The sequence below is a fragment of the Sphaerodactylus townsendi genome, linkage group LG10, assembly GCF_021028975.2.
Source record: "Sphaerodactylus townsendi isolate TG3544 linkage group LG10, MPM_Stown_v2.3, whole genome shotgun sequence".
Lineage (NCBI taxonomy): Eukaryota > Metazoa > Chordata > Lepidosauria > Squamata > Sphaerodactylidae > Sphaerodactylus > Sphaerodactylus townsendi.
Window position 1 is genome coordinate 58825220 of NC_059434.1, and position 13582 is coordinate 58838801.

The 13582-nt window shown below is 41.7% G+C and overlaps 1 protein-coding gene across 10 annotated transcripts in view; it reads right to left on the minus strand.

The window, feature by feature from the left end:
• The window catches only part of BLTP1 (bridge-like lipid transfer protein family member 1), a 141477-nt gene that overhangs the window by 14234 nt on the left and 113661 nt on the right, over positions 1-13582 (minus strand). For 9 of the 10 annotated variants that reach the window (XM_048508691.1, XM_048508698.1, XM_048508695.1 and 6 more), the window contains 10 exons: positions 13251-13466; positions 10813-10993; positions 9647-9824; positions 7405-7566; positions 7167-7306; positions 6393-6567; positions 5359-5562; positions 4873-5052; positions 2503-2640; positions 1137-1397 (listed from right to left, as the gene is read on the minus strand). In XM_048508691.1, the coding sequence (XP_048364648.1) occupies positions 1137-1397; positions 2503-2640; positions 4873-5052; positions 5359-5562; positions 6393-6567; positions 7167-7306; positions 7405-7566; positions 9647-9824; positions 10813-10993; positions 13251-13466 (1835 nt within the window). The remainder of the gene's footprint in view (positions 1-1136; positions 1398-2502; positions 2641-4872; positions 5053-5358; positions 5563-6392; positions 6568-7166; positions 7307-7404; positions 7567-9646; positions 9825-10812; positions 10994-13250; positions 13467-13582) is intronic. The other variant, XM_048508694.1, reaches the window with a different exon arrangement.

Here is a 13582-nt window from a genome sequence, read left to right on the forward strand (position 1 = left end):
TTAACAATGAAGTTTACATTTTATTTTTCATTTCTAATATTTACATATACCATTATTGAGTAATGTCTTTCATAGCCATTCCTCTCAAGTGGCCATAAACCAAAACTTGCTCTCCGGCCTCCCTAGAGTTTCTACTCCCAGCTTACGATGTTCCACCTACTCCGTTCTCACCTTGCAGGCCAAATGTGAGAGAGCAATGATGCATTCCTGTCATCAACTCACAGTTTGAGAAGTGTTGTCCTTAAAAAAGAACTGCAGCATGTGCATTGATTGTAGACCTAATTCAAATGTTACAGCAACTGTGTGCATTTTGCTGCAAAATGCTTGTTTGCCACAGAAAAACACATTACTTAAGAAAGCTACTTTCCATATTTATCAGCTTGATCATGTGGGAAGTCTTTCATTTTTAACAAAGAAGGCAGCAAGGGAAAATATTGCAGTACAAACTTCAGAGGACCAGTATAAATGTAGTTCTTTCTCATGAGTTTACATAGCTTTTTTTGGACTGTAGCTTTTAAATCCTTCTGCAGTAACCAGCGGGGAACTATTTTTTGCTGCTCCATTTGATTTGATAAAGGTCACCTTTAAAGAATGCTCAGGTCCTAAAACAGCACATATATGCACACAAAAATTATTGGCACCCATGTACATGATGGGTTTTTCCATTGGTTATCTTCTTCACTAAAACACATTAATCAAATTTCTTCCCACCAAAAAGACCAACGTCAAGGCAATGATAATATTCTCACATTATGGTGGCATCCACCCAGAACATCGATTTGAAGTATTACAGGTATTAAAAAATGGAAATGTTTCTGGCCTGTGATACTGAATCATGTAAGCTTTTTCTTTCCTCTTGTGTCTGTCAGTTTTGAATGATAGAAAATAAACTTTTCCTTCAGGGAATCTGTTTTGGCCCCATATCACACTGAAAATTGGAATGGTTTGTAGTGAGACGTTCTACCTGTAAATCCTAATGTTTGTACTTGAAATGACCATAACGTAAGTAAATAGATTCTCCCTAACAAATTACTGGCTATTAGTAGAACTCTTTATTTGGTCCAGTCATGTATATAAGTAATATTGCATAGTAGTCTATCAATTTAAACAGTACAAATGAAGATCTGTCTTTGTACCTCTCTGGGGAACCGAAGAGTCTGACACACTCCTGGATCTTGACACTGCTGGGGATTTCAAGTTATGCCCCGCTGTTCCAGGTGACATATTATTGCTGGTGCTGTGGTCACTGAAAACGTTAGGTGACTGAGCCATATGCGTAAATGAAGCAGACTGGCTGGGCTGCTCCCAGGTTCTACAGTATGCTTTTCGTGATGATTCAGGAGACATGTGTTGGTTCACACCTTCAATAGAATCTGGAGTCCCAGGGCCAGATGTTTCTGCAAAATTTTATTTTATTAGCACTTCAATACAGATTATTAGTAGCTAAAATAAAATACAGTAAGATCACGGAAGAACACTTTGTGCTGTACTATATTTTTGTTGTTTCTTCAATGTCAGTGAGTCACCAAGTTGAGTCACAACCATCAGCAACTACTACACTGATCCCCATTTTCCAAACATAGCCAGGGATGGGGTGGCATTAGTCAACTCCTTGAGCCCTTTTAGTACAGGAACATCTACATTTGCTGGCATGAGCAAGCAAAAAAGTAGGCACAGCTCATGGAGCTGCATACAGTGGTTCCATGGGGGTTGGGGAACCATCCCTGTTGGGTTGCTGGCCTTCTAAAGAAACTTTAGAAGTCGACACTGTTCACGAATGGCAGGCATATCTGAGAGAAATTAAGCCTCACATCTTTTTTTTCATTTTGGAAACCTGTGTGTGAACATTCATAACTTGCACAACCTTTGAATAGCAACATTTTCCTCATAGCCTCAGCATCCAGTCACTGATCCTCTCAGAGAGATTGCTTTACACCCACCTTCACTGCCTCGATTACACTATACATTTCACCATTAAAAAGTCTGTAACTTGAATAAATGATAAAGGTACAACCCTGGGGGGGGGGGGAGTCCTAAGGAGCCATTCCACAGAGCCTTTGACTGTTTTCTTTGCCACTTCAACTAGCCCTATATCCATCAATAATTACATAAACTATTATTACATTATGCAAGTTATTAAACAAATTATTAGCGTAAATTAAATTATAGACAGCATGGTATAGTGGTTAGAGGGTCAGATCAGGACTTGACAGACCCAGGATTTGAATCCCCACTCTGCCACAGATGGTTGCTTAGAGACCTTGGGCCAATCACATAACCTCAGCCCAACCAATTTGTCAAAGTTGTTGTTAAGGGAAAATGGGGGAAGAAGAGAACAGAATAAACTGCTTCAATCCCCACTGAGAAGAAAGGCAAAATGAAGCAAACAAATAACAGCAACACAAATGTAAAGAACAATGAAGAAGTTCTTTATAGTGCAAGGTGGGTGGTTTCCCCCCTCAAATTCATGGGCAACGTTCCTAAGTCATGTTGTTAACTTACCTGGCAAATTTATGGTTTGGTCACCCAAAAAAAGGCGCCGTGCGATGCTTCTTCTATACCAGGCTCTGGGGAAGGCTAAAATCTCACTCAGTCTCCTCATGTCATATTTAAAAGAAGCTGATCCTATATCGCAAACAGCTAAAATAATAAATAAGGAGTCAGAATTATGAAAAAAGAAGTTATACCTTTCATTCATACCTGTAACATGTCAAACATAAAAGCAAAGAGAAGTCATATTTTACTGATTATAATGCAAACAAGACTGGAAGCTGAGCAACAGAGCCTTTCCCTCTGAAGTTGCTCAATGTAGGCCCCACTTACTTCCCTGTTCCTCATCTTCCTAGAGTTGCAGCCACCACCAAACTGGTCTATACGCGAGGTAGCAACTATGAAAGTGCATTTTCTACACTAGTAGATTTTCCTAATTACCAAGTCCTATTAGGTTGTTACAAGTTCTTTATAGATGTTAGTAACTCGGCAGCTAATGGTATAATTCTTTTTCATCACTCATAGAAGAGAGACGTACAGACAGATCAAGGGTTTAGGGTATTTGGTTGTGGCTCAAGATATTTGGACTGATCTTTTTGAATCACCAACTAGGCTTACTGCCATATAATAACACCAAAAACTGTCCTGGCCACATGAAAAACACAATGCCCCAACGACTTCTTCCAAAGGGCAGCTTTCAGATTTGCCAGTCTCTCCTGCCCCACTCTGCCACAGATGGTTGCTTAGAGACCTTGGGCCAATCATATAACCTCAGCCCAACCAATTTGTCAAAGTTGTTGTTAAGGGAAAGATCAGTGAAGGCTTACATGAAGCTGGTATGTGGCCTTCCACTAGACACATCTGGCAGTCTTCATGGCCATCATTTCTGGTCACTTTTCTTCTACACTTGGCACGTGGTGTAAAAAGTGCCACTGATTTTTCCATTATCTGAGGAAAAATTCTCCTCAAATTGAAACAGTACCAAAAGCAGGAGCTAAAGCTCTAAACATTCTCCCTCAGTGTCGTAATCACGAGAGCCAAGGGAAGAGTGCTCCCTCTTCCCTTTTCACATGACCATTGAACAGAAAAGCAGTTCAGGAAGAGAGGGGAGAGTACACGAGACAAAGCAGAGCTTTTGAGAAGCTTGTGATGGCTAATGCGGCAGACCTGCGCATGCCAGGTCCCCCAGCCCCCGTGCTTATGAAAGCAAAGGAGACGAGGACGGAGCCTCAATTCCTCTTGCTCTCCCCAGAGGGGAGGGCAGAACAGACTGCCGGCTGGGAGCCGGGGCTGGGGTGTATCCTCGGGTCTCCTTGGCCCCGCCCACATTGATGACGACATGGGCGGGGCCAAGGGCACCCGAAGACAACATCTTCCTGGCCACGTGGGGGGCCAATTTTGCACCCCCACATGCCCAGAGTAGTGGCGCCCGGGGACAGCAGGTACCCCCTGTCCCTAGGGCCGTTCGCCTCTGGAACAGATGGGACTTTTGCCTAGCAAGGCTTCTGACTGGCCAACTGGAGAGTTGACCATGCAGATTTTTAAAAATGTTGTGTTCACCAACAACTGCAATCACACTATAATGCTCTTCACTGTGTGACTGAAGGAAAGATGAATCAATGAAAAAAACTTTAAAATAATATGTTCATTCTCAAAGGCATCCTGTTCAACAGAGCTGCTGCCTGAAATGTTGGTTTACAACTAGAATTACATATTTCCTAATTCCCTGAGATTGTACGGTTGGTTCCACCCCCCAAAGCAGTCATTTTGCAGTTCTCCCACCACCCTGTATCAAAATTCCAAAGTGTCAAAAAAGGTTGGGGGCTCCTCTTCTAAATGACAAATGCCCTAAAGTTGGATAGCACTACAGCTAACATTGAAAAATACTTTTTTAAACCTTAGCTGTAACTTGAAATAATCTGACAGCTATCTTATTGAAATGAAAATAGAAGTTAATTGAATTTGAAAGCCCTCAGAAAAAATCTAAAACTATGAACCGAGAATGGTAAAAGAAGGCTGCCTGATCTGAACAAGAACAGCATTATGAGGTACAGCCCTCATCACCACCGTCCTTCCCTATTTACAGGCTTCCAAATCCAGCACAGAGCACATTATACATTTCACATCATGTATACACACTACCCATATCAGACTGCAGTGTTTCAGGACAGTGCTTCAGAGAAGACAGAAGTCAAGTAGAAGATTTCCCTAATTAAGTTCTCTATAGATGTTAGTAACTCAGCAGCTAATGTTTCCAAAATGCGCTGTGATGCGGGTGACCACTTTGTTTACTCTTAAACAACACTGTGCAAAAATACCTACACAATAATAAATATGTACTGAAGGGTATGATGTCAATGCTAAATACATATACATAAATACCAGATATGTTTATTAAGGTGGTGTCCATCTTGCTTGCCGCTTTGCTTGTAGAGGGACTCTCAAAAAAGGAAGCTCCTCCTGAACGCCTTATTCTTGATAGGCTAACTTTCACAAACTCAAGATTGATGCTCAAGGAATCTTTTCGACCGGTAACGGAAGAGGGTTCTTCATCAACGTTTCCTGAAAGCGTGAGACACAGCTGACTTCACTGAATAAGGAAAACCCAAAGTATTGCCAGTTTTGAGTTGAGTTGCATAAAGCTAAAATTACAATATTCGATCTTTTGCCACAAAAGATTCACCACCACCAAATGGAAGACAGTAAGCCTCCAGCTTCACAGTGGCATGCTCGGCTTCATGGAACAAGCGACAGCTATCAAACAAAGGGCAGTCAACTGATCCCTCTGCCAATCCCATTTGAGATGGACATTATTCAGACTTAGCCAAGAGCCTTATTTTCTGGTGTGATGTGATATTTAGTAGTTACCTAGGGACCCAGAACCAGCACCCAGGCCAGTCACACTGGTTTTCTGCTTTCCGGCTCCATATGGATGAAATACATAAAGGGAGAAATCAGACATGCAGGCTGTGAAGCTCAGACCAGAAGAACTGCTACTAGAACCAGTCAAATCTGATTGGCTACTACTATGCCGTGTTCTGCCAAAGGGGCTGCCCAAACCTGGTGATGAACCTGCAGCAGGGGGGGAAAACTCAAATTAATGGTAATAAACCACATGTGCTTTAAAACATTCTCAAAAGATTAGCCAACAGCACCATTTTGATAATTATTAAAACCTGGAAACCAATTTTTATGATGTGGGCATATGTTAATATGTTCTTGGTAGTAAGAATCTCTTTAGATCCTCCAAAAATACTCTTAAGAATTATCTATCTGGCTTACTGAGCTAAAATCACTGGGGGAGGGGAACTTGACATGTTCAGAAATTTCAGTTGGTACAGAAAATTGTAGCTGGGATGTTTACTAGAGTGTTATGAGTCAGTCCCCAGGTGTTGAAGACTCTGAGGTAGAGCCTCAAGACATTGTGGATCCACAGCTGGCTCCTCGCAAGGAGATGCAAGTAGTAGAGCCAGCTCCAAGCCCTGCCCTGCATGCCAAGGCAGTGCCAGCTTTAAGCCCTTCCCTACCAACCAAGGCAAAGCCTGATGCCATAAAGCTGGGAGAGTCATCAGAAACCTCAAATGAACTGAATAACAAGCCAGCTATTCAAAGGAAACAAAGACCGAGGCAGCAGCTACAATGTAAAATGAGAAGTGCTTGTATTGCTGCCTGGTATGGCAGAAGGCTCTGCGAGCTAGGCACATTGACATCCAAAGATAACTAAATCTCTGCAGGAGCCTGGCACCACTAGCAGGGGCATCCTACTTAAAACTGTTCTCAGAAAAAAATTCCCCTGATTTTTCCATTTTCTCCCCAAGTTTTCATGTTACTTTTTTTCTAGTAATTCATTCTTCTAGGCTATTGACAAGCAACTTAACATCATTTTCAATATCAACTTTTACCTGGTGACACAGTTTTAACCTTCGGTCCACTTTGTGCAGCATTTTCTGCAGGACAGGCTGCACCTAATGTTTCCAGTTCCCCTCGATTAGAAGAAAATACAAGATCAAGGGAAGGTAGCTTCAGCATACACTCCACCCTTGATACTGGCAAGCAACTGAACTTGATCTGTGAGGGCTAGGCAACAGAAAAAAAAAGGATAATGGAAAACAGTAACATTAAAAAACAATTGTTTTAATTAGCTTTTGGATTATGCTATACTCCAATTGAATCACAATTAGAAAATGGTGATTTATTTGAAAATGGTTTCAGGTTAAAAAATTAAATCTTTCAGTTTCTTCTACAGAAATATAAACGCAAACATAAAAACCGTTAGGGTCAGTAGTGCGCCACATTCTAAATCTTTAAAGGTAACCCTTGCTCAGTTCACAAGAAGCAGAAAAATTTAAATTTGAAAAATTAAATTTGAAATTTTAATGTACAATATTTATACTGTGAATAGTAATATATGCAAGATTGCTTATACAGTTAAATAACTTCCCTATAAACTGAAATGAAGACATGCATCATAAACATTTATTTAAAAAGGGAAATGTCTTTGGAAGCATATTGCTGACAACCTTTAAGGATTTATGAGACCCCCGATTATGCCCCTTCTCGTAACGATTGTCATCCAGAGAGTTAGGGAATTTTCAAACCATTCCCATCCATTATGCCATTGACTTCATTGGAACAGGAACCATTCAAGATCATAATCTGCCTGTGTTTCTCCTCACCTGCACTCTTACATAAACGACGACATCCACAGGGAAGGAGGAGTATGCTGAGGTCGATGAGGACACCAAAGAGGCTGTGGATTCTTCTAAGGGGTCTTGCATATCGAACTGCCCCATATCCTCATCTTGTGAGCTCACAGCTTTTAACAGCACAAAGAAATTAATTTTAATAGTCATCCAGTTAAACTTGAAACAAATTATAACAGTGGTAGAAACAAGTTATTTCGTCATGTGATACCTGCATAGTTCCTTTCTATTGGAGTTATAGGAATGGTTTCAAGGGCCTTCTCTAGAAAGTCCAACAGGCAGGGGCTAATCACCATTTCCTCCGGCAAAGACTGGAGGGCGACCCAAGCATATAGTTTCGCTGTTTTTACGCCACCACTTCCCTTCCCTTTGGCTAAAATGTTTTTAAAAAACAAACTGTGTTTAGTAGAATATCAGATAACCAACTTTAATCAGAATGCAAACGAAGGAACAGGTTTTCTAATTCATTGGATTAATGTTTGCTCAACAGCAAGAATCCTGGCCTTTTGCATATACATTATCAACGTGGATCGATTTACACACACATGATTGGAAACACCAAGAAAAAGGGCCACTAAATCATTGTGCAAGCTTTCTTGAACTTGTTTGCTCGGGGGTTCTAGCAGAGGAGCGCAGCTATCATATACACTTGGCCAAAAAATGGTACACTCCTGTCTGGGACAGCTGTTCTCTTCAACAGAGTGTGCAGCTTTGGGAGGGACACATATGGAGCAGTGGGGGAGGTGAGGGTCACCTGCCTCACCAGCCAGATCAGCCAAATCAACCCTGGTGACAGATGCCGCAGCCAGATTGCCCTCACATCCATGTGCAAATTTTCTATTGTGAAGAGGGGAAGGGAAGGTGACTATAAGCCATTTTGAGACTCCTTAAAGATAGGTAAAAGTGGGGTTTAAAAAGCAACTCTCTACAAAATTAAACATATAGCAATTAAAGTCAACAACAGAAACAGGTGTGCTTGCATCTGAATAGACCATTCGGGTGAAAGGCAGCCTATGCAAAGTTTGGGATATGGCCTTAGCTGAGGCTTGATAATGTCCACCAATTTTCTTCAGCTTCAGAAAAAGGGAGAAGTAGGGGGTTTAGGTTGCACCCACAGTTGTCATAGTCTTTTTCTGGCTGAGCACTGCAGCCAGCTTGTTCAATGTTTGAAAAGGTGTCTAGGGGGAAACCAGGAAATTATAGGACAGTTTATCTTCTGTTCCAGGTACATTAGTAGAAACTGTAATCAAATTATTAGAATTAGAATTATTACACATGCAGAGGAACAAAGCAGGCTGAGAGAAAATCAAGCATGGCTTCTGCCTCACCACTCTTTCAGAATTCGTAGAGAACATTAACAAATACAAGGATAAGAGTGATCCAGTATATATTTATATACTTGGGACTTCCAGAAACTTCTGACTCGGTGTCTCACCAAATACTTCTAAGCTTACTGATTGATTTTTAATGTGTTCATAACAATCTAGAATAATGATCTGGGGGTAAGTAGTGTATTAGGCAAGTTTGCGTATGACAACACATTATCCAGAGCCAGTGAGGTCCAGTGATTAAGAGTCCCAGACTAGTAGATGGGAGACCTAGGTTCAAATTTCCTTTTGTGCCATAGAATTTTGCTAGGTGACTCCCTCAATCTAACCTACCTCACAGTTTTGTACTGAGAATAAAATGGAAGACAGGAGAATGATGTAAGCTGCTTTCAGTCTGTACTGAGGAGAAAGGCAGGATACAAATGAATTAAACAAATAAAACAAATAAAATAAATAAAAAAATCATGATGACAAAAATCAAAGTGGATTGTGAGATGCTCCAGGGTGACATCTTTAAATTGGGTGAAAGGACACTAGTATGATCAATGAAGATCAGTGTAAGGTGATTGACAGTAGAACAAAAAACCCTTCCTGTAAATATACTCTGAAGGGGTCTGAAGTGGCCAAGACTGAGAGGGAAAGAGATTTGAGCACTGCTGTGGATTGCTCAGTGAAAATGAAGGCACCCCACCCCACCTGGCCCTATCCAGTTTCTAAAAGCACTAAGTGAGCCTAGTTTCATCAACATTTCAAAGACTTTAGGCAATGATTTCAAGTACTGCAAGGCATTGTAGAAAACACTGAATTGAGGACAAACTGATGACAAGTGTACTTATTGGGAAAAGTTAATTCAGAGGAAAAATCTAAAGAAGAAATGAACTCAAAGAAAAGAGCAGTATTCTGAAAGCTACAAGGAACTTTTAACAGCAATTAGAATTTTAGCACTCCATGCGTCAGCATTTTTAGATGCTCATTGTGAGTCAGAAAAAAACTTGACAGCAGTTACACAACACATGACGCAAGCAACCTGGGTGCTCTATCAGAAAGCAGAATATAGGCCTAAGTTTTGATTACAACATGGAAAGAATGAAAACAAAGGGTACAGTTGAAGAGAAAAATCTCTACCTGATGGGATGGGTGGGGGTTGGGGAGGAAGTAAAGATTTAGCCTTGAGGTGAGAAAAAGGCAGGGCAGTATCTTTCATACCATACAGCTTGGATTCTTTGGAAAAGGTTCTTGGCAAAGACGAACCACGCGATGCATTAGGCGATTCAGTCTTTAACATCTTGGAATTGTAATGTAGCTGAAAAGAGACAAATTGACAGTTTGTCATCTGTACAGGCATTCTCTCACAGGCAGTACTGAGCTAGCCTCAACCAGGGTCAGGGTTTTTTCAGCACCAACCTGGTAAAATACTCTGTGGGATTTATTACAGTTCTGCAGGGCCTGTAAGACACAGCTGTTCCACCAGACACATGGTTGATGCTGCTATGGTTTTTTCTATCAGGCCTCCCCCATGAAACTTCTGGGAGAGGCTGCCCAGGGATTAGGAGTGAGGTTCATAGACTTTGCAGTGAAATGGATGAATTTAGGATGGAGTGAAATTCCGAGCTAAGACACAGACAATGCTACCGTATATACTTGTGTATAAGTCGACTTTTTCAGCACATTTTTAATACTGAAAAAGCCTCTCTTGACTTATATTTGGGTCGACTTATACTCGAGTATATAGGGTACTTTGTTTCAGATTCTGGGATGGTGGTGGTCTTCAGTTGTTTGAAAAATTGCCCTTCTCTTTGCATGCCCCCATATATTTGAGTACCTGCAAATGCGGCTGTATCAACTGTTAAATATATTGATCCTGTGGTACCTTAAGACTAACATAATATTCTTTCTCGCTGAAGCTTCCACATGCTAGAACCCATTTCCTTTTCTGCCAAGAATGCATCATTTGCAAATTTTCATATAAATGGTGTGGAAAGCAGAAATAAAAAGCAAGTCAAGGAACTGTGAAATGCAGGAAGGGAGCAATACTTTTGAGAAGACCTGCTTAGTAAGTCCCATATTATTCATCTATGAATGCTTACACTGGAATAAAATATTGTTAGTCTTTAGGTGCCACAAGATTCTGATTTGTTGTTGCTACAACAAACATGACCACACCTCTATAACTATCATGGCAGTAGAACGCCTGAAAGGAAGCCGGTGAGTGAAAGAAAGCTAGGTTTATACTTCCCCACATTTGCCTCAAAAAGGAACTCAGCATTTCCCAGCATTCCTCTAATTTTTACCTTTACATCCACCCCAGGAATGTAAAATACTGTTGTCTCCAAGTCACTGGACTTTGTCTGCAGAGATGATGGCACTTTCTTTCCTGCCAGCAAGTGAGTAGTCGATGCATAGTTAGTTTGAAATTTCTTCTTTTTTGAAGGAGATTCTTGGTCTAAACTTCTAGAACTCCGATCGTAGCTCCTGAAAATAAGTAGCAGTATACAGTTGTATGCAACAGGACATTACTTTACATCATGGTATTTCTAAAGTGCAAAGTGATTGGTATTTGCACCTGTGCAGGTGCAAAGGCAGCGCCATCTGGGAACACATCCAGCCTGTGCTGCGCCAGCTGCATTGGCTCCCAGTGGAGTTCCGAATCATTTTCAAGGTGTTGGTGCTGACCTTTAAGGCCTTTACGCGGGTTTGGGGACCCTCGTACTCCGCGGTGACCGCATCACCCCATAGTGTCCCTACACGGCCTCTCCGCTCGGCTGAGGCTAATCTTTTGGTGGTCCCTGGGTCTCAATGATGCGGTTGGCCTCCACACGTGGCCAGGGCCTTCATGTTTCTGGTCTCCGGCCAGGAACACTCTTCCACCAGCCATCCGGGCCCTGCGGGACCTTGGGGAGTTCCGCAGGGCCTGTAAAACGGAACTGTTCCGCCGGGCCTTTGGAGGGACCAGCCGCTGAAGGTGCCCCCCCCCTATTTTAGCTCTTAACACCCGAGTACTTCTATCCAATAGGAGTCGCCATTCCCTCCCTCTTGGGGGGGGGTTTAAAATTAGGTATTTGGATGCCTCTTATTATTCTACTGCTGTTTTTAAAGGTTTTAACCATATTTATTTGTACCGAGATTTATGTTGTACACCGCCCAGAGCCCCTTGGGATGGGGCGGTATAAAAGTTTAAATAATAAATAAATAAATAAATAAATAAATATTTAAACAATTAAAGCCAAATAACACACTGCCATACATGTAGCTGGTTTTTCAAACTCAGTTGGCTGTTGAGCTCTCTTGGTTAACTGGGACTGGGCTCTGACCACTGCTTTGCTGGGTGTTTTGGGGACTATTCTGCCTATTAAATAAAGACCGTTTCCTAACTTCACTCCGCCTCCTTGGCTTTCCTGGCAGTTAGCCAGTGACAATAAGGCAGTTTCATGTATATTCATGTAATTCATATCGCAGATGCCACAGAACTGTGACGTCCCACTAGGAGCCAGTGAAAGGCATGCACAGGAACAGAGGCCACTTTATTAAGGAGACAGAATTAATATCTAAAACTCAATAGGCTAAAGCAGATAGCTGTGTAGCAGCTGAGGTGTCACTACAGTAAAGGCCTGGTCTCTAGTGATCATCTAACGTAGCCTCTGGAACATACACAACAGGGCCTCCGAAAAGATCAGAGTTGTTAGAAAGGTCTCTATGGAGCAACTAGTCCTTTAAATTCCAGGTCCCAACCATTTAAGTCTTTAGAGGAAATTATGAACACTTCACTCCATCCAGATGCCAGTTGAGAACATCCACTGTCTCATCTAACTTGGTGGATAATGAAAAATAGAGCTGATTGTCATCAACCTTCTGATGACCACTTATTCCAAGTCTGCAGATAACCTCACAGAACGGTTTCATAAAGGTATCCACCTGAAGGTCAAGATGAAAACTTAGGCTCAAGGCCAATTCCACCAGGGTGATGGCAGCAGCCTTTTCTAGAGGTTTGCCCTTACCGTCACTCAGCAGAGCAGCCACCTGGACACAGCAACTGATGTTTTTCCAGCTCCCCCTTGATACACATGCTCAAGCAGATGCTTCATTTCAAAATGCAGCCATAAAATCCTATTCAACTGATGCACCTATACCTGCATCCAAGAAGGGGACCTTACTAATTATACCTTTCAGTGTGGTGCACAGAGGCCACAAAGTGGTAAAAACAGGCTGCTTGCCTGTAATTGTTGCTCTTCAAGTGGTTATCTGTGGATTTTATTTTATTTATTTATTTATTTATTTATTATGAGATTTATAAGCCGCCTCACCCCCGAAGGGCTCGATTCACATGATCTGCCTTCCTTCCTCGTAGTAGGTGCTTTTTAAATTTGAAGCAGCGCCTTGCTTAAATAAAACTACTCATTTGACCTGATGGTGTTGAACAGTATCTTGCCACTGAAAGAAAATAAACAGCAAGGAGCACAATGCCTCAGGGCATACATGGTTTGAAGTGGAACTTCTGAAGGGAAATCATTGCACCAATACGAGTTTCTGAATTGTTGCTCTGTGCAGGTGCAAAGCCTATCCACATGATCCACAGAGATCACAAAGTGATGATAAGGAAATTACCCAGATGTGTTGTAGAATCACTTACTATATGCACAAACAAAGATCACACACTAAGCTTCCAAATTTTCCTCAGGAAATCCCCTGACATGATGGAAATTGCTAATTTTGAGACTTCAAAAGTTCTTACCTCCTTAAGCTTATATCATCATGTTCTTGCTGAAGTGTTGTTGGATGAAGAACACATTTCCCACAGTCAATTTCAACTCTCACATCAAGCTCAAAGTCAATATTCCTCTCTGTAGTTGTGCCAGTCACACTTCTGTTGGCTGGAGCTGTTGGCCACCGTTCAGTGAAAAGCTGATGAACAGCAGCAAAACCTGTTGCTTTCTTACGAGGAACTGGCCTGCAGACAACAAAGAAATGCTTACAAGTTTGACAAAATGAACTTCTCTGTCTCAGGTAGCATTTCCCCATGTTCCAAGAGGCTGCATGAACTACCAAACCTATCAAAGAGGCGTG